Below are 21,724 nucleotides of genomic sequence, written 5' to 3' on the forward strand. Positions count from 1 at the left end.
CTGCTTTACACGTTGCATTTCGAATACGATATCGTATGCGATTTGCAACGCCCCCATCGTATGTGCAGCACGTTAAATTTGTTGAACGTGCCGCACATACGATTAAACCCCGTCACATACGACCTCGATGTGGGCGGCGAACGTCCACTTCCTGGAGTGGGAGGGACTTTCGACGTCACGCGGCAGCCGGCCAATAGAAGTGGAGGGGTGGAGCTGAGTGGGACATAAACATCCCGCCCACCTCCTTCCTTCCGCATTACCGGCCGGGAGCCGCAGGACGCAGGTAAAATCTGTTCATCGTTCCCGGGGTGTCACATGCTGCGATGTGTGCTACCCCGGGTATGATGAACAATCTGACATGCAATTCTAGAGAACTGAATGATGTGCGTGCGATGAACTGTTTTTCGTTCAATCGCACGTACCTGTCACACACTGCAATGTACCTTACGATGCCGGATGTGCGTCAGTTACGACGTGACCCCGCCGACACATCGTAAGACACATTGCAGCGTGTAAAGCGGGCTTAAGACTATTTAGTGCTGATGCATCACACACAAATCAGATTACAAAAATATTCAAACACAGGTTGTAGTAACAGAATAGGTAAGAAACCAAGGGGGTGAATACATTTGCAAGATACTATATGTGAGGGGATTATATGGAGGTTCATATGGTATAGAGGGGGGATGTCTGTATACTTAATGTGAATATTAATATTGAGCAGAATTAATTTCCGCCCATTGTTTTGCCCTCCACCCCCGTCACAGTCTTTCATGTGGCCCCTTAATAAAATGAATTGCCCACCCCTGCTATACACATTAGATAACTGTCGGCTGAAGCATCATTTGGCTGACGGCTTCTCCCCCGTCTCCCCCATACACCAACACTCCAGCTTTCCTGTTTTCTCTGAGAGAGAGGCCTCCAGACTCCTGGAGCGGAGGATTATCTCCAGGAAGAAGAAACGGGTCAGTCCCTGAAATTCAGCATGCCGGATCCTTCTCTGCCCTGACGTCATCTGTCGGGAGGCTCCATATGTATTATACAGAGACCAATCCCCTCTACAATCAGCAGCCGCCGCTGACCTTAAGCTGGTGTCACACATAACGACGACGACAACGACGTCGCTGCTACGTCACCATTTTCTGTGACGTTGCAGCGACGTCCCGTCGCTGTCGCTGTGTGTGACATCCAGCAACGACCTGGCCCCTGCTGTGAGGTCGCCGGTCGTTGCTGAATGTCCAGCTTCATTTTTTGGTCGTCACTCTCCCGCTGTGACACACACATCGCTGTGTGTGACAGCGAGAGAGCGACGAAATGAAGCGATCAGGAGCCGGCACTGGCAGCTGCGGTAAGCTGTAACCAGCGTAAACATCGGGTAACCAAGGGAAGACCTTTCCCTGGTTACCCGATATTTACCTTCGTTACCAGCCTCCGCTCTTGCTGCCAGCGCCGGCTCCTGCACTGTGACATGTGGCTGCAGTATGCATCGGGTAATTAACCCGATGTATACTGTAGCAAGGAGCCAGCGCTAAGCAGTGCGCGCGGCTCCCTGCTCTCTGCACTGACATGTAGCTGCAGCACACATCGGGTTAATTAACCCGATGTGTACTGTACCTAGGAGAGCAAGGAGCCAGCGCTAAGCGCGGCTCCCTGCTCTCTGCAGATGTAGCACAGCGACGTTATGATCGCTGCTTCTGCTGTGTTTGACAGCTAAGCAGCGATCATAACAGCGACTTACAAGGTCGCTGTTACGTCACCGAAAATGGTGACGTAACAGCGACGTCGTTGTCGCTGTCGCTTAGTGTGACACCAGCTTTAGTCTGTTGTGTTTGGGGCCTAAGAGCTTATTGGACGCCGCCTCTGGCAGAGATTAATAGACTTTGTACATTGCAGACCCAAAATCATTATTAGGCTATGTTCACACACTGCGTTTTTTACCTGCGTTTTGGGTCCGTTTTTGCTGCAGAAATTTCTTGAGAAATTCTTGTAACCTTTCTGCAGACATTCCCCAGCAAAACCTATGGCAAAAAAAATTAGCTGTGCACACACTGCGTTTTTTTCTTAAGAAAATTATTTCAGTAGATTTTCTTAAGAAAAAGAATGAGCATGTCACTTCTTTTCTGCAGCTAACTGCGTTTTTTGCCATAAATAATTGGCACAATAACGCAGGGAGCAACCAGCGGTAAAAACGCACCGAAAACGCACCAAAAACGCACCGAAAACGCGGCAAAAACGCAGGTGCGTTTTTGGTGCGTTTTTTAACGCAGGTGCACTAATCCTTCACTCTTAAGAAATTTCTTAAGAAAAATCATTTTTCTAGTGTGAACATAGCCTTAGGCCTCTAACTATCATAACAACTAAGCAGCCCCCCACAATCAAGAATGGGAGCAATGAGCGCCTGCTTTTTTTGGTATTTTTCAAGTAGAATACGGAAGCCTAAGTGACAAATGCCCCAAAAAAAAAAACATCCAGGGTTAAAAAATAAAAATTACAAATCTAAACCCCGTCCATGTAGACATTTTCCTCTCCATTTAGTGGTGGTGATGGAGTCAGTGACGGACTCCGGCCAGATATCTTTCTAGAGACGCAGTAGAGTGTGAAGATGTCGTCCTCATCATGGAGTCGTTATTCCTCCTCACGTGTAATGAATTTCTCCTGCAGTTTTGCTGATGCCGATTCCAGTGTCGGTAAATGAGAGGAGAATTAGTGATATGGAAGATGAGTCTATGAGGAACGTATTCAGCTGCCGACTCCGAGGAGGAAACTGCTTGTTGTGTGTGGCCTAAATATATAAGATTTATTAATAGATAGAAAGAACTGACTACTGTAAAATACTAACAATAGTAACACATAACGATCCCCCATTACTCCTGTGCCCCCGCTGCTGGGGTCCCCGCCAGTTTCTGGATTTCCTGTCAGTTTAGTCACTGATAACAAACGTGATCTCTGCCGTCAATCAATGGCTGAAGCATTGACCAAAATTACCAGTGACTGGGAGCGGAGGAGACGTCTTAGTCAGGAATTCCGTTTATATTCCAGTTCATACGATACAAGAGCGAACAACTTCTACACGTTCTGTCTTCTCATATGTTTCCCCTTATTATCTCCAGTAATCGTATTATTACAGCGGATTCTTTATGATGTCACATAGTCATCTCCCCATTCAGGTCTCTACAATATCGGATCCTCTCAGTGGAGATCTTCTATATAAGAGAATTCTCCTGATTGCCCCGTGAAGGATGGATATGGACAGCGACAAGATGGCGGAGAGGATATTACACCTCTCCCTAGAGATCCTCTTCCGGCTTACTGGAGAGGTGAGAGATTCTGATGACGTCACATTACATCATTCTTATCTATGGGAATAACAGATGGACAGAACTGGAGAGGTGAGGACTCTGGAAATGTCTGGAGTGAGATTTATTACTGTGTCTCTCCATAACCAGGATTACACAGTAGTGAAGAAGACCTCTAGTGAGCGCTGTCAGGCCCCTGTGTCTGAGGGATGGGGAAGACCCCTGAGCCCAATCACGGGGTCTCACCCCCCGATACATGAGGACATCAATGACCAGAAGATCCTAGAACTCACCTACAAGATGATTGAGCTGCTGACTGGAGAGGTGACACTGCTGGGAATGCTGGGACATTACACAGTAACGCTATGAAGGGATCGGGGGTGACGGTATCATTGTATGTGTCAGGTTCCTATAAGGTGTCAGGACGTCACCGTCTATTTCTCCATGGAGGAGTGGGAGTATTTAGAAGGACACAAAGATCTGTACAAGGACGTCATGATGGAGGTTCCCCAGCACCTCACATCACCAGGTAATAGACAGGACTAAATACACACGGCCTATAATTATCTGTATGTAAGGAATGAATTCAGTCCCTGTATGTGTCTCCTCCAGGTCTATCCAGTAAGAGGACAACACCAGAGAGATGTCCCCGTCCTCTTCTCCCACAGGACTGTGAACAAGAAGATCCCGACATTCCTCAGGATCATCAGGTAGATGGAGAGAAGGTGCCATGAAATCTCCCTATGATGTGTAGACGGCTGTGAAGGTCTTGTGCTCAGTCTTGTTTTATCCTCCAGTATTATATGTGTTATACTTGTGTAATGAGAGCGGTGGGGATGGCAGGATTAGGAGAGATAAGAGCTTTGATGATTCCTTTTAGTTCTCGTTCACACTACTGTATTTTCAGTGTGGTTCATAAAATAACACAACGTCTCGCCCTCAGACCATTGTTATTGGATGTGGCAGCAGATGGGGATTTTTCTTTCTCATTGACCGAATCTGCGTGTAAGAATAATCCCAGCATCCTGTAGCATACCACCCAACCGTCCCGGATATAGCGGGACAGTCCCGATTTTATACTTCGGTCCCGTTCTCACGCCCGGGAAGCTATGTGTCCCGCAGTGCAGTGAGAAGCAGCTGCATGCCCCCGCACTCTGCCGACCACGCCCCCTCCGGATGCTGGCCACACTCTCTGGATGCCTTCCATGGCATCTATGCTGCTGGCCACGCCCCTTTGCGGTCATCCACGCCCCCTCTCTATGCTGGACACACACACTCCTCGGATGACTTCCTTGTCCCCTCCTGCTGCTCTCTCGATGCTGGCCACGCCCCATCTGCCTGCGCCTTCTACCCAGGAACCTCACTTGTGACCGGCTCATCTGCACAGCGGCTGCTTCAAGAGCGTTTGTTCTGCAACTGAGGTAAGTGCACCAGTAGCAGGGAGAGAGCAGTGTGCCTGCAGGAGGGGGGATCAGTGTCCCTGCAGGAGGGGAGAGCAGGGGAGAGTCCAGCACTTGTCTTCTCAGGTCCCCCCTGTGCCTGCAATAGAAAAAGCAGACAAACGGGGGACTCAGAGAAAGCAGCCAGAGGAGCTCTCAGGATCTGGTGCTGCAATGCTGCCAACCTGTGCCCTCAGCGCCCCCCATCACCACGCCAGCCTGTGCCCTCAGCGCCCCCCATCACCACGCCAGCCTGTGCCCTCAGCGCCCCGCCAGCCTGTGCCCTCAGTGCCCCCCAGTGCTGCCAACCTGTGCCCTCAGCGCCCCACCAGCCTGTGTCCTCAGCGCCACCCAGTGCTGCCAGCTTGTGCCATTAGTGCCCCCCCAGTGCTGCCAACCTGTGCCCTCAGCGCCCCCCAGCCTGTGCCCTCAGCGCCCCCCATCACCACGCCAGCCTGTGCCCTCAGCGCCCCGCCAGCCTGTGCCCTCAGTGCCCCCCAGTGCTGCCAACCTGTGCCCTCAGCGCCCCACCAGCCTGTGTCCTCAGCGCCACCCAGTGCTGCCAGCTTGTGCCCTCAGTGCCCCCCCAGTGCTGCCAACCTGTGCCCTCAGCGCCCCGCCAGCCTGTGCCCTCAGCGCCACCCAGCACCACGCCAGTCTGTGCCCTCAGTGCCCCCCCAGTGCTGCCAACCTGTGCCCTCAGCGCCCCACCAGCCTATGTCCTCAGTGCCCCCCAGTGCTGCCAGCTTGTGCCCTCAGTTCCCCCCAGTGCTGCCAGCTTGTGCCCTCAGTTCCCCCCAGTGCTGCTAGCCTATGCCCTCAATGCCCCGCCAGCCTGTGCCCTCAGCGCCACCCAGCACCACGCCAGCCTGTGCCTTCAGTGCCCCCCGCAGTGCTGCCAGCATGTGCCCTCAGTGCCCCCCTGCAGTGCTGCCAGCCTGTGCCCTCAGCGCTCCCCCGCAGTGCTGCCAGCGTATGCCTTAAGCACCCTCCAGTGCTGCCAGCTTAGGCCCTCAGCGTCTTCCACCGCTGCCAGCCTGTGCGCTAAGCTTCCCAAGGGCCAGTATGTATGCCCCACAGGCCACCACTGTCAGTATGTAGGCTCCACAGGTCCCAGTAATGTGTATGTATAGGAAATCATAGCAATGCAGACAATTCGTTCCACAACTTGTTAAATGTCCCATCCTGGTCCCCTGTTGTGCCATTCCACACATGCACAAACTCACACACACGCACATATTATGCTCACCTTACCTTCCGTTCCATCGCCGGTCTGCTGGGACTTACTGTTCACTAGCATGGGCTGTGTATCGGGTAACCATGACGACGAGGGAGGAACTTCCACACCCAGAGCGCTGACGTCAAAGGCAGGAGCCTCTGATTGGTCAGCGCGCTGCCTTTGAGTAGCGTCTGACAGCGGAAGTTCCTGCTTCGTTGCTGATGGTTACCGATACACAGCCTGGAGTGGCGAACTACAGGACCCAGGAGGCCGGCGATGGAACGGAAGGCACACATATTATGCTCACCTTACCTTCCTCCGTTCCATCGCCGGCCTCCTGGGTCTTGTAGTTCGCCGCGAGGATTACTTCCTCGTCGCGATGCATCGGCGAACTACAACTATGTGCTCACGTTGCGTTTTTTCCCGCATTAACGCTGCGTTTTGAACTGCAGCATTTCAGTGCCAAATTGCATGTGTTCTGCTTCCCCAGCAAAGTCTATGAGAAGTCCGAAAAGTCAATGCGCACGCTGCATTTGTAAACGCAGCGTTTTGGATGCCAAAAATCGCTGCGGACAAAAAGCAGCATGTCCCTTCTTTTATGCGTTGTAGCTGCGTTCTCCACCCATTGAAATCAATGATATGGGTCAAAACGCAACCAAAATGCACTTGGACTGCATTTTTTGTTGCGTTCCGCATGCTTTTTTATTAAACAAAACGCAGGTCTTTTCAGTCTCTCTCTGTCGATGTCGGTCAATCTCCCTCTGTCTGTTGATCGGTCTCTTTCTCTGTCAGTTGGTCGCTCTGTCTGTCACTCTCTGTCCGTCAGTCAGTCTCTCCCCCTCTCTCATACTCACCAATCACGGGCGAGGCACTGCACGGCTGTCACACTGCTCCGGCGGCTTTTCCCCTTTTGAAAATGCCGGCCTCTCATTATTCCATCTCATATTCCCTGCTTTCCCCGCCCACCGGCGGCTGTGATTGGTTGCAGTCAGACACACCCCCACACTAAGTGACAGCTGTCTCACTGCAACAAATCACAGCCGCCGGTGGGCAGGTCTATATCGTGCAGTAAAATAAATAAATTTAAAAAAAAACGGTTTTCCCCCCAATTTTGATACCAGCCAGGGTAAAGCCACATGGCTGAAGGCTGGTATTCTCAGGATGGGGAGATCCATGTTATGGGGAGCTCCCCAGCCTAACAATATCAGCCAGCAGCCGCCCGGAATTGCCGCATCCATTAGATGCGACAGTCCTGGGACTCTACCCGGCTCATCCCGAATTGCCCTGGTGCGGTGGCAATCGGGGTAATAAGGAGTTAATGGCAGCCCATAGCTGCCTCTAAGTCCTAGGTTAATCATGGCAGGCGTCTCCCCGAGATACCTTCCATGATTAACCTGTAAGCTAAAGAAAATAAACACATACACCCAAAAATCCTTTATTTGGAATAAAAGACAAAAAAAAAACCTCTTTCACCATTTTATTAAGCCCCCAAATACCCCTCCAGGTCCGACGTAATCCACATGAGGTCCCGCGACGCATCCAGCTCTGCTACATGAAGCTGACAGTAGCGGCCACAGACCACGATTGCTCTCTGTCAACTCCACGCAGCAACTGAAGTGAGCCGCACGATCAGCGATGACATCACTCATGTTACCCGCGACCACCGCTGGATCCTCTAACTGTGACAGCAAGTCGCCCGAGTGACTGAAGTGAGCTGCGCAATCAGCGATGACATCACAGGTGAGTTGCAGTCTCAGGTGGAGGACTCCAGCTGGCCGCGGGTAACCTGAGTGACGGCACGGCTGATGGTGCTACTCACTTCAGTCACTCGGGATTTGCGGTCACCGGTGCGTCCTTCAAGGGTGACCGCTAACCAGGACGTGACACACAGACAGAGCCGCGGGGTGACAATGAAGTCGGGTGAAGTTTATCTGAGTTAATTTTCATCGCGCAATTCTGTCTGTGTCTGCTGTCAGCGGGCATGTAACACAGCTGAATTGACGGGGGAACGCACTGTCAAAAATGCATCCAAAACGCATGGAAAATTCATGGAAAATGCATCCAAAATGCATGAGTTTTGGGTGCATTTTTTTTTTTATTTACAAACGCAGTGTTTACATTTGTCCAGTCTGCCAGAGGGTGCGTTCTTTTCCGCACTGCGCACATACCAAGCTGAGGTCACACAGGCATATCACATGTGATGCGATATGCTAATGACCCTCGGCTCCTGCTGTGCTGTGAGCGTGAGCCATTACACTGTGATCTGATCCTGCCGTCGGATCACAGCTGAGGAGGAGAGGGAGAGATTAAGGATGTCAGGCGTTCAGTTGGAATGAGCCCTGGGCCATGCTGTCTATCTAAAGGTGGCCGGATCAGCGGACGAGAGCACCCACTGACCACCGTGTCTCCACAATTGGAACAATCAGAACAGTAAGTTGCCTGTATTCACTAATTCCTCCCATTAACCAAAAGCACAGTATTATTACAGATATTTTATCTAATAGAGCGGATCTGTCATGAAGTCTGCAGTTTTGTACATGGGGCAGATTTAGGGGACAGATCTGCTTTAAAACAGAATTGTGTGGTTTATAATATTCTAGTTTAAAAGTAACACTGCCAAGTTTGCATTTATATTTTAATTTACTACTTAGAAATAAATCTATGTATTTTTTTTAATTATTGTTTCTAAAACAATAATTGTCATTGCTGATTGGGTGTGGTAAGAGGCGTGGCCATGGGCGTGGCCTAAAAATGTGTCCTTCTTTAAAAGTTGGGAGGTATGCCTCTAGTGCCTTCCATACATCGGATGAGACTCGTCTATTCAGGTCTGTCTCTGCACAAACCATCAGATCCCCACCAGCTCCACCATACAGCAGACATTGTGTTACGGGTACATTGCAGTTCTGTAATGGAGGAAGCTGTATATGGTCTTGTAAATTATTAATAGCGGCTGTAAATACCGGATTGTATACGGATGACAAATAAGAAAAGACTTGTCCTAGTTTTCTGGATGAAGCTGTGATGATTCTTTATCCGGCCGTGTGATCCCGGCATTAGAGGCCGTTACATCCCGGGAAGAGAGGATTTATCTAGAAAGTGTAAAATCTTTCCCTTCCGTGAATATTTCTGCCTCCGGTCACATCCCGTCTGCCGGTATAACGGGCTCCGCACCACAATACTTACATCCAACTCATCAATTCTGTTGGGTTTTTCTAAGTCACTTTTTTTGTCTTCTCTTTATTCATTTTTTTTGTTCCAAATTCTTCAAAATGGTGCAAGAAAAACTATTCACACCCGGCGAACTTTTCCACATTTTTTCACATTACCGCCACAAAAAATGGATTTTATTGGGGTTTTATGTGATAACAACACAAAGTAGCCAACATTTGTGACGTATAAAGGAAATTATACATAAATTTCTAAATATGTTAAGAAATTTAACTCTGAAAATTGGGATGTGCATTAGTATTCACCCCCCTTGAGTGTTTGCAGGACCTCCTTTCACTGGAATTACTGCTGCCAGTCTCTTGGGGGATGTGGCTACCTTTATGTCTAGCTGTGGGGGAATGTGTCTACCAGCTTTGCACATCTAGAGGTGACATTTTTGTCCCTACTACTTTATAAAATAGCTGTATCTCAGGTAAATTGGATGAAGGCGTCTGTGAAGCAATTTTCAATTCTTATTCTTTTGCTTTTAAAAATATCCATTATTCTATAAAGACCAAATTTGTGAAGTTTATGACTTATAGTTGTCCTGTGGACAGAGTCTCCCCCTGAGCTCTGGATCGCGCCTGCCTTTACACTGACCATAGGCCTCTTGGCTGCTTAGTGCTCTCCTTGCTTGGGATCTCAGTTTAGGTGGACGGCCATGTCTTTGTCAATCTGCATTTGTGCTATATGTGACAACTAAGCATCTGGAGATTTGTGTGAGGGGTGAACTGTTCTTTATTAGGCCAGACCTTTTGTTTCTTTGATTGCCAAATCAAGAAATGTTAGCCATGGTTTCATGTCAGACTGACCGGAGCCCTATTGCCTGTTAAATATGGATTGCCTCAGCATTTTTGACTATGTCAGAGGAATATTATGCAGTCGAATTGAACTGAACCAATGAGAGAACAGCCATCTCCCACCAATCCTGTAAGATACAATACTCTGAAATGAGACCCGAGTGATATAAAAAGAGCTTTGCTCCTGTTTCCACATTCATTTTGCAGGACTTCAGCCTAAAATCCACATTTTTAGCTGGAAGATCACAGATCTGCTTCACTGCTCAATGCTGAGCCCAAAATTGTGCCTGGAGAACCCAGGTGAGGACAGTTCAGTCGTCTGGCTACATATCTTGCTGTGCTCGGTCATCTTTTTAAGCTTGCCGCTATCTCCTCTCAGTGGTTGCTCATCAAAAGCGAGGTGCCGCTGATTGGAATAGTTGGCCCCGAAGCCCCAAAGTCACAAATATTCTAAACCCTTGAGAGCCAATTGATGGGTGAGACTGTCGATTGTACCATCTTGTGACCTTGCTGGAAATGTACGATATGTGTTTGTCTGTTGGTGAACCAATAATGTCTTACCAAGCTGTGGTTCCCTCACCCTGTGTTGTCTGAGTAATGTTCTGCCCACAAGGAAGGAGTGCGGGCATTCAGTGGGAAGAGCCCTGGTCTGAGCGGTCTTTCTGAAGACTAGGCCAGCGGACGACCATACCCACTGACCCTCATGTCTCCACAATATACTCCTGCAATTTTTGGATGATAGATTGAATAGTGCTTAGTGAGATGTTCAGAGCTTTGGCTATTTTTTTTTTTTATAACCAAACCCTGCTTTACTCTTCTCCACAACTTTATCCCTGTCTGGTGGGTTCTTTAGTTTTCAAGATGCTGTTTGATCCCTAATATTCTCATACAAAACTCTGAAGCCTTCACAAAACCGAAGTAGTTATACTGAGAATAAATGATACAGGTGACTCATCAACATTTATCACATCATGTGTCAGAGAGTTCCATATTCTCACTGCTCTTACAGTAGAGAATCACCATCTGTGATTATGATTGAACCTCCTTGTCATCATTGCAGGCCTCATTTGTAAAAAGCTAATTAGAAATATCTCAGTAATGCCCCTGGTATACTTGTACATTGTAATAAAATTGCCCCATAGTCTTTGTGCTTCCAAAATGAATAACCCCAAGCTTGCTAACCTGTCCTCCTATTGCAGAACTTCCATTCCTGTAATGGTCGCTTTTCTCTGCACCCGCTCTAGCTCAGTTATGTCCTCGTCATTCACTGGAGCCCGAAATTGTGGAGAATATTGTAAGTGTGGCCGCACTAGTGCCTTGTATAGAGGCAAAACTGTTCTTGTCCGGAGCATCTGTGCCTCGTTCACTGCATCCTATTATTTTATCTGCCTCGGCAGCAGCTTCCTGGCACTGGTTGGTTTTCTCGTCCTCCCGCACACCCACGTCTTCTTCAGTGTCATTATTATGCAGTAATTTTGCAAATATTTAAAAAAAATTGCAGTTTAAAAATCAGCCAAAAAAATCTAGAAATCTAAAAACCTGCAAACATTAAAAAAAAAACAAAAAAAAACAAGCAAACAGATGAATATTATAAAAGTTACGTGCCATACATGTCAAGTAAAAGCCGCTTCTTAATCCCTTCACGACCGCGGGCAGTAAAGTTACGTCCTATTTTAACGTGACTTAACGACCAGGGTCGTAACTTTACTGCCTAAAGTTCATTTGATTGCTGTGGTCATAGCAACGGCTTTCAAATGATGTCCCCTGCTGTTTCTTACAGCAGGGGACCTTTGCTTGAACCCGGGGGGGGTGGCATCGCCACCCCCCATCGACGATCGATGTGATTGGCTGTTCAAATCTGAACCGCCAACCACATCGTTCACACTAATTTCGGCAAAAATAATGCCTGAATTAGTGCGATACCGTGATATCCGGCTATGAGATGCCGCAGCAGCTGCAGCAGATCATAGGTGGACCTCAAACATGTCGCCCCCCCAGCCCCTGCAGCACTGATTGGAGCGATCGTGCTATGACGCGCAATCGCTCCAATCAGTGTGCAGTGGGGCGGTCTGATCTGCAGGTGGCCGCCCTCCCCAGGCCTATGCTGGTCTGGGGACCCTCCCCCAGCATGTCTGCAGCGTGCACTGGCTGGTACTTGTGGTACCACGCTGCCGCCGCTGATGATGTCACCGCTCCTGCTCCACATGAGTATTGCGCTCCCCTGCGCGCTCCCGCGATGGCCCCTGCCCGTGCCCCCCACACCCCGATCTGCCCCCCGACATCCCGATCTGCCTGCCTCTTCCGTGATCTCTATTCTGGTTCTGCAGCTCCTTCTCCGGTCTCCGCCTCCCCCTCTGCTCTCCGCCTCCCCCTCTGCTCTCCGCCTCCCGCTCTGCTCTCCGCCTCCCGCTCTGCTCTCCGCCTCCCGCTCTGCTCTCCGCCTCCCGCTCTGCTCTCCGCCTCCCCCTCTGCTCTCCGCCTCCCCCTCTGCTCCCCGCCTCCCCCTCTGCTCTCCGCCTCTCCCCCCGCCTCCCCCTCTCCCCCCCGACGTCCTCGTACCTGTCTTCATTGGGCCGTCCGAGGTCTTCACTGACCCGATCACATCTGCCTCCATCGCTGGGTCCTTCCTGGTTCTTCTGCTGAGCTGTCCAACATCCTGCCTGCTGCTCCTGTAAAGCTGTCCATCTCGCTTGCCTTCTGTTCCTCCTGCAGTTCTTCTGGTCAGTGATCCTCCTGCTAATCCTCTGGGTACTGTGAGTATAACTTTTTTTTTTTTTCTTTCTGTATCCCTTGTCTATTTTTACACCTCATCCGTCCGTGCATCCCGCCGAGCGCTGATCAGGGATTCAGGTAACGTATCTGCATCCGTGGTCAGTTTTCGGCGGGACTATTTTTTTTCTCGTATCCCCAACACTTTTTGTATCCCATCCGTCCGTGCATCCCGCCGAGCGCTGATCAGGGATGCACATAACGGATCGGCATCCCTGCTCAATTTTTGGCGTGACTTTTTTTTCCGTATCCCCGACGCTTTTTGTATCTCATCCGACCGTGCGTCCTGCAGCGGCCGATCATTGCTCGCCGTCTGTGCGTTTTGAAAAGTCAAATGGCGGTCCTTCTCTTCTGAGCCCCGCCATGCGCCCAAACAATTGATTTACACCACATATGAGGTATCTGCGTACTCAGGAAAACTTGCACAATACGTTTTATGGTGCAGTTTTTCCTGGTACCGTTGTAAAAAAAAAGCTACCTGATTGATGCAAACATTTTGTGGTAAAAAAAAAATAAATTTTCACGGTTCAATGTTATCAACTTCTGTGGAGCCCCTAGGGGTAGAAGGGGCTCACCAAACATCTAGATAAATTCCTTGAGGGGTCTAGTTCCACAATGGGGTTATTTGTGGGGGAGCTCCACTGTTTAGGCACCATAGGGGGTCGCCAAACGTGACATGGTGTCCGCTAATGATTCCAACCAATTTTGCTGTCAAATGGTGCTCCTTCTCTTCTGAGCCCCGCCATGCGCCCAAACAATTACTTTCCACCACATGTGAGGTATCTGCATACTCAGGAGAAATTGCACAATATGTTTTATGGTGCATTTTTTCCTGATACCCTTGTGAAAAAAAAAAAGCTACATGGTTCAGCTAACAGTTTTGTGGTGAAAAAAAAGTGTATTCATAGCTCAACATTATGAACTTCTGTGGAGCCCCTTGGGGCTTGCTAAACATCTAGATAAACTCCTTGAGGGGTCTAGTTTCCAAAATGGGGTCACTCCATTGTTTAGGCACCTCAGGGGGTCTCCAAATCCAACATTACACCAGCTAATGATTCCAACCAATTTTACTGTCAAATGGTGCTCCTTCTCTTCTGAGCCACGCCATGTGCCCAAACAATTACTTTCCACCACATATGAGGTATCGTCGTACTCAGGAAAAAATGCACTATAAATTTCATGGTGCATTTTTTCCTGATACCCTTGTGAAAAAAAAGCTACTAGTTGAAGCAACAGTTTTGTGGTAAAAAAAAAATGTTTTTCTTTACACGGCTCAACGTTATAAACTTCTGTGAAGCCCCCAGGGGTTCAAAGTGCTCACCAAACATCTAGAAAAATTATTTGAGGTATCTAGTTTCCAAAATGAGGTCACTTGTGGGGGAGCTCCATTGTTTAGGTACCTCAGGGGGTCTTCAAACCCGACATGGCGTCCGCTAACGAGTCCAGCTAATTTTGTGTTCAAAAATTCAAATGGCGCTCCTTCCCTTTTCGACCTCTGCCGTGCGCCCAAATAATTGATTTTTACCACATATGGGGTATCAGCGTACTCAGGAGAAAATGCACAATAAATTGTAGGGTGCACTATCTCTTTTCTTCCTTGTGAAAATGAAAATTTTATGGCTAAGGTAACATTTTTGTGTTAAGTAAAATTTTCATTTTTTCCTTCCACATTGCTTTGATTCCTGTGAAGCACCTAAAGGGTTAATAAACTTCTTGGATGTGGTTTTGAGTAATGTGAGGGGTGCAGTTTTTAGAATGGGGTCACTTTTGGGTATTTTCTGTCACCTAGGCCTCTCAAAGTCACTTCAAACGTGATGTGGTCCCTAAAATAAATTATTTTGTAAATTTTGTTGGAAAAATGAGAAATTGCTGATGAACTTTGACCCCTTCTAACTTCCTAACGAAAAAAAATTTTGTTTCGAAAATTGTGCTGATGTAAAGTAGACAAGTGGGAAAAGTTATTTAGTAACTATTGTTACGCTCACCGAGGAGCGGCGAGCGTCCGGAGGTGGACTCACTAGACCGTGCCCCGGACTCCCCTGAGAAGGTGACCAGCAGCGAACCTTTATACAGGGACTGTGCGGTGCCTCCCCAGAAGGCCTAGAAGCACGGCAGCCAGGAACTGGTGGTAGGAGTCTCTGTACGGTCAGGCGTAGCTCGGGTATGACGTCCGCAGCAGGCAGGACACGGGTGTGGCACCGGAGATGATCACAGCAGGTGCCTCGGAGACGTTCACTGCGAGTATGGCCGGTGTTTTCCACTGCGGGTATGTACAGATGGCACTACGGTGAGATAGAGTATTAGTAACGGGCAGGTGACACACAGATAACAGTAGTACAAAGGGGCCTGAACACTAGCAGAGCTCTAGTAGGAGCGTTGCTCGGGCGCCTGCTGCCAGGGGAGGTGAACCTAAATAGTCTTTAGGTAGTAACAGGTGGCCTCTGAAGTCACTTCCAGATAATGAGGCACTACTGCTTTAAGGAAGGGGGCGTGGCCTCGTGCGCAGCCTAGAGTTGCTCACTGCAGAATTGTGTGTGGACGGGAGACAGGAAGAGACTGCAGCAGCTCCAGGAACAGGACGCCTGACTCGGGAGTGAGCAGAGCCTGCAGAGCCATGGGACTGGTAAGAGGAAGCACGTCGCTGCCGGGGGCTGGGACCGGGAGTGCACGTGGGGGCCATGCTGGGGCTGGGCTGATGTGAGGGAGAGCGCCCCCCTCGGGATCTGGCGGGACCAGGCGCTACAACTATTATGTGTGACACATCTCAGATTTATGGGCATAAATTTTCAAAGTTTGAAAATTGCGAAATTTTCAAAATTTTTGCAAAATTTCATAATTTTTCACAAACGCAAAAAATATCGGCCTAAATTTACCACTGACATGAAGTAAAATATGTCACGAAAAAACAATCTCAGAATCGCCAGGATCCGTTGAAGCATTCCAGCGTTATAACCTGTCAAAGTGACACTGGTCAGAATTGCAAAAAATGGCCCGGTCATTAGGGTGTTTTAGTGGCCAGGGGTGAAGGGGTTAATATTATTGGATCGAGGTTCTTCATTTCGGTTAGTGCAGCCCCAAAACCAGGAATTGTCTTCTTCTTTATGCCATACATGTTAGCGTTATTTCTGCAGCCAGTGATCGGATATAAAGTCTCCAGTAATTATATTACTATACAGGATTCTTTATGATGTCACATCGTCATCTTCTCCCCATTCAGGTCCCTACAATATCGGATCCTCTCAGTGGAGATCTTCTATATAAGAGAATTATCCTGATTGACCTATCAAGGATGGATATGGACAGGGACAAGATGGCGGAGAGGATATTACACCTCACACTAGAGATCCTCTTCCGGCTTACTGGAGAGGTGAGAGATTCTGATGACGTCACATTACATCATTCTTATCTATGGGAATAACAGATGGACAGAACTGGAGAGGTGAGGACTCTGGAAATGTCTGGAGTGAGATTTATTACTGTGTCTCTCCATAACCAGGATTACACAGTAGTGAAGAAGACCTCTAGTGAGCGCTGTCAGGCCCCTGTGTCTGAGGGATGGGGAAGACCCCTGAGCCCAATCACGGGGCCTCCACCTCATCCCCCGATACATGAGGACATCAATGACCAGAAGATCCTAGAACTCACCTACAAGATGATTGAGCTGCTGACTGGAGAGGTGACACTGCTGGGAATGCTGGGACATTATACAGTAACACTATGAAGGGATCGGGGGGTGACGGTATCATTGTATGTGTCAGGTGCCTATAAGGTGTCAGGACGTCACCGTCTATTTCTCCATGGAGGAGTGGGAGTATTTAGAAGGACACAAAGATCTGTACAAGGACGTTATGATGAAGGTTCCCCGGCCCCTCACATCACCTGGTAAAAGACAGGACTAAATACACACGGCCTATAATTATCTGTATGTAAGGAATGAATTCAGTCCCTGTATGTGTCTCCTCCAGTTCTATCCAGTAAGAGGACAACACCAGAGAGATGTCCCCGTCCTCTTCTCCCACAGGACTGCAAACAAAAAGATCCCGATGTTCCTCAGGATCATCAGGTAGATGGAGAGAAGGTGCCATGAAATCTCCCTATGATGTGTAGACGGCTGTGAAGGTCTTGTGCTCAGTCTTTTTATCCTCCAGTATTATATGTGTCATACTTGTGTAATGAGAGCGGTGGAGATGGCAGGATTAGAGCTGATCATAGATGGGACTTCTCCATCTGTCTGTGACTTTTACAATATTTTTTTCAGGGGGAAGATCTGCCCCATATTAATACTACAGAGACATATGTGAGGGGTGATGAGCGGAGTAAAAAGATTCCTACAGATAACCGCCCAGGTGAGTAGTGACCACTAAATGCAGAAAAGTCACAGATTCTTCTCCGTCTCCGATTGTGGCTGCTTTGTCAGGGTTGTAGTCCGGCCATATCAAATGGTCACCATTCTGCTGCTAGACCACCACATGCTCCTCCACCCAAAACTATCCCCATTATTTTGGGCACTGGACGCCCTTCTGTTGGATTGAGATCTGTATCAGCCAGATCTTACAGGTAGGATCCATCCTATCCCCTGAAATTAGAAGACGTTGACTCTTAACTGCTCAGATCTCTAATCTGCAAAGAAAAATCTAATCTGTATGGTGGACGCCTAAGAGAAAGCGGAGGGTACTGATGCTGGTGACGTCCTAGATTTTAGTTTGGTGCCGTGTTCACCAGGTGAATAAAGATTGATTGCTCTGAGTGGGAGAAACAAAATAATAATCTTGTAGTTGATGAAGAGACCTCTGTAGTCTGGTAAGCTTGCTCTGTAACATCATTTATTATATTTTTGTTTGCCATTAAGAAGTATCATAACTACAAGATTCTTATTGTTTCTCCACTGAGAGCAATGAATCCATCTCCCTAGAATCTCTGCATCTTATTGATGGATCTTCCTTCTTTCCCTTTTGATGAATGTGCTGATAAGGGCTTTTATATCCAAAGTTGGGCACAGGGTAACTGTAACATATGAGGGAGGTTAGGATTACCCCACAGTGGGTACATGGAGGCCGGGCAGCCCACCCACATTATTACCAAAATGTAATTAGAAAAAAAAAAGGAAAGTAATTAACACATAAAGATCTGATATTTTTACCTTCAAGATCCTTAAAGATATTTTCTCTGAATTCTACAAATGTCTATTATATAAGAACTTGTACTGGATCTGTGCTCTTGATGGCTGGCACGTAGGATTTCAGTAAATTGCTTTGTCTGGAAAGCCCTATCCCTCTAGTTGTGCTTATGCCTTCAATCTCTGAGCTCTTAGAGAAGTTCATAAAGACACTCTCCCTCCAGGTTAATTATCATGTCGTTGAATCGGTTCCTGACTTAGGGTCCTGTACCCCGTCGTGCTCGGTACCGTTCCGTTTATTGTACTCTCTGATGCCGACAGTCCTTCACGACTATGTCCGTCGCACCCTTTTTCCAATGTCACTGCTACCGGTCCCCAACTCCTGTTGTCCCGGACCACTGTCTGCGGCTCAACCTTGGTCTTGTTCCCCGAGAGCTACTACTCCCCAGCTCCTCACTCTTTGAGGGCTCTCACTGAACTCCCTCTCTTCTTTCTCCCCTGGAGCACACACTCTGTCCCCTTCCACCACCAGTCTGCCTGACCCCCTACGTGAGTGGCCCTTTTCCAGCTAGACCAACCCACTGGTGTGTTTGACAGGTCATGATGTGAGATGTGATTGCGATTTGTGGTGCTAGTGGATTTGACACTGGTGTGGATTTGACACTGGTTTTCAGGTACCTGGAACCATGGGAGGTGGGCCCTGCACCAGAAAAGAGAAGATGTAGTTCCCTGCAGCACCCTGATATAGTCAGAGGCACACTTCATTGATTGTATTATTCTCTCTTCTGACCACCCTTATGCAATAGCTAATAACCACACTGGTCCAGGATTTTTTCTGTGTTTAAGGGGTTAATTTTTAACTGTGTGTGTTTTGATACCCATCTCTGATTATGTGATAAATTTATGATGTTTTTTTGTATCATGTTACTAAAGATGTAATTAATTTTTGGATTTATCTTGCTTCTTTGATATACTTGTATGAAGATGCAGGTCTAATGTAAGTTTGACATAGAGGGAGGATGCCTAACTATCTGGTGCCTCTCAGCCCTAGGCTGAGATGCTGTTCCAGGTTAGGGCACGCTGGCCCTTTAAGAATACATTTGTGCGAACTCACAGGAGACCTGCTTGGTGTGCGCAGGCCCTGGGAGATGGCGACGGGGACGTGGAAACCATTATAAGCAGCTGGGATAATAAGTGTGCCCGTGTCTCTACCTAGGAAAGGGGGCAGGACAGTAAGGGATGGCTGGTTACGGTGTTACAAGCTATTTTATAAATTATATCCTTAAATTTGTATATAATATTAAAAATTATTTTTATTCTTGGCAGATGACTATACCAGGAGAGCAGAGGCACAACTGACATCTTCAGTTTTTAAATCAGATAACCTTAATATGCCACAAGATATTACTGAAGCAAATTCCACTATTCAAGATATACCATCATCCCTTCACAGCAAAGATCTATCATCTGATTCTTTTAAACAAGTCTTACCTTTTGATTCATCACATACTATTAAGAGAAACAAAAGAGGCATTAAAAATCAAAGTGCTCATATATCAAAGAAGCCTTTTTCAACTTCAGAATATCGAAAAATCCATAAAAAAATGCACACAGGGGAGAAACAATTTTCTTCAGCCTCTGTTAGTTACCAGAGAAATCACTTAGGGGAGAAGGCATATTCATGTTCAGAATGTGGGAAATGTTTTAACAAAAAATCAGAACTTGTTATACACCAGAGAATTCACACGGGGGAGAAGCCATATTCATGTTCAGAATGTAGTAAATGTTTTGCACATAAATCAAATTTTGTTACACATATGAAAATTCACACTGGAGACAAGCCATATTCATGTTTAGAATGTGGGAAACATTTTACCCAAAAATCAACTCTTGTTATACACCAGAGAATTCACACAGGTGAGAAGCCATTCTCATGTTCAGAATGTGGGAAATGTTTTGCATTTAAAACATATCTTGTTATACACCAGAGAATTCACACAGGGGAGAAGCCATTCTCATGTTCAAAATGTGGGAAATTTTTTGCATTTAAAACAAATCTTGCTACACACCAGAGAACTCACACAGGGGAGAAGCCATTCTCATGTTCAGAATGTGGGAAATATTTTAACGATAAATCATATCTTCTTACACACCAGAGAACTCACACTGGGGAGAAGCCATATTCATGTTCAGAATGTGGGAAATGTTTTAACAAAAAACCTGATCTTGTTAGACACCAGAGAACTCACACGGGGGAGAAACCATATTCATGTTCAGAATGTGGGAAAAGTCTTGCACACAAATCACTTTTTGTTACACATCAAAGAACTCACACGGGGAAGAAGCCTTATTCATGTTCAGAATGTGGGAAATGTTTTAACAAAAAACCTGATCTTGTTAGACACCAGAGAACTCACACGGGGGAGAAACCATATTCATGTTCAGAATGTGGGAATTGTTTTAGCAATAAATCAGTTCTTGTTACACACCAGAGAACTCACACTGGGGAGAAGCCATATTCATGTTCAGAATGTGGGAAATGTTTTGCACACAAATCACTTTTTGTTACACATCAAAGAACTCACACGGGAGAGAAGCCATTCTCCTGTTCAGAATGTGGGAAATGTTTTGCACACAAAGCAAATTTTGTTACACATCAAAGAACTCACACGGGGGAGAAGCCTTATTCATGTTCAGAATGTGGGAAGTGTTTTAACAAAAAACCTGATCTTGTTACACACCAGAGAACTCACACGGGGGAGAAGCCATATTCATGTTCAAAATGTGGGAAATGTTTTAGAACAAAAATTAATGTTGTTATGCACCAGAGAACTCACACAGGGGAGAAACCTTTTTCATGTTCAGAATGTGGGAAATGTTTTGCACAGAAATCATATCTTGTTATACACCAGAGAACTCACACAGGGGAGAAGCCATTCTCATGTTTAGAATGTGGGAAATGTTTTGCATCTAAAACATGTGTTGTTAAACACGAGATAATTCACACGGGGGAGAAGCCATATTCATGTTCAGAATGTGGGAAATGTTTTAACAAAAAATCTAATCTTTCTAAACACCAAAGAATTCACACAGGGGAGAACATGTTTAGAATGAGGTAAATATTTTACACACACATGTGATCTTTTTAAACATCACAAAACTCACAAGGGTAGAAGCCATTATCATACCTAGAAGATGACAAATGTGTTACTTAAATTTTAATTTGATGACCACTAAGAAAATTCACATGAAGAAACCATATATTTGACAAACTGAACAAGAAAACACAAGAGATAGTGTAAAAACAAGCAAGTAAAACAGAAACGCACGCTAGAAGTTACATTAGTATTATTACAGTTAGGTCCAGAAATATTTGGACAGTGACACAATTTTCGCGAGTTGGGCTCTGCATGCCACCACATTGGATTTGAAATGAAACCTCTACAATAGAATTCAAGTGCAGATTGTAACGTTTAATTTGAAGGTTTGAACAAAAATATCTGATAGAAATTGTAGGAATTGTACACATTTCTTTACAAACACTCCACATTTTAGGAGGTCAAAAGTAATTGGACAAATAAACCAAACCCAAACAAAATATTTTTAATTTCAATATTTTGTTGCGAATCCTTTGGAGGCAATCACTGCCTTAAGTCTGGAACCCATGGACATCACCAAATGCTGGGTTTCCTTCTTAATGCTTTTCCAGGCCTTTACAGCCGCAGCCTTCAGGTCTTGCTTGTTTGTGGGTCTTTCCGTCTTAAGTCTAGATTTCAGCAAGTGAAATGCATGCTCAATTGGGTTAAGATCTGGTGATTGACTTGGCCATTGCAGAATGTTCCACTTGTTTGCACTCATGAACTCCTGGGTAGCTTTGG

The 21,724-nt window shown here is 46.8% G+C and overlaps 1 protein-coding gene across 1 annotated transcript in view; it reads left to right on the forward strand.

Annotated features, from left to right (window-relative positions):
• The window catches only part of LOC142313112 (uncharacterized), a 210,917-nt gene extending 189,592 nt beyond the window's left edge, over positions 1 to 21,325 (forward strand). Inside the window, 1 exon segment of the mRNA XM_075352097.1 lies at positions 19,746 to 21,325. Within this exon segment, the coding sequence (XP_075208212.1) occupies positions 19,746 to 20,965 (1,220 nt within the window). The 3' untranslated portion in view covers positions 20,966 to 21,325.
• The last annotated feature ends 399 nt before the right edge of the window (positions 21,326 to 21,724 follow it).

The sequence above is a fragment of the Anomaloglossus baeobatrachus genome, chromosome 5 (assembly GCF_048569485.1).
Source record: "Anomaloglossus baeobatrachus isolate aAnoBae1 chromosome 5, aAnoBae1.hap1, whole genome shotgun sequence".
Lineage (NCBI taxonomy): Eukaryota > Metazoa > Chordata > Amphibia > Anura > Aromobatidae > Anomaloglossus > Anomaloglossus baeobatrachus.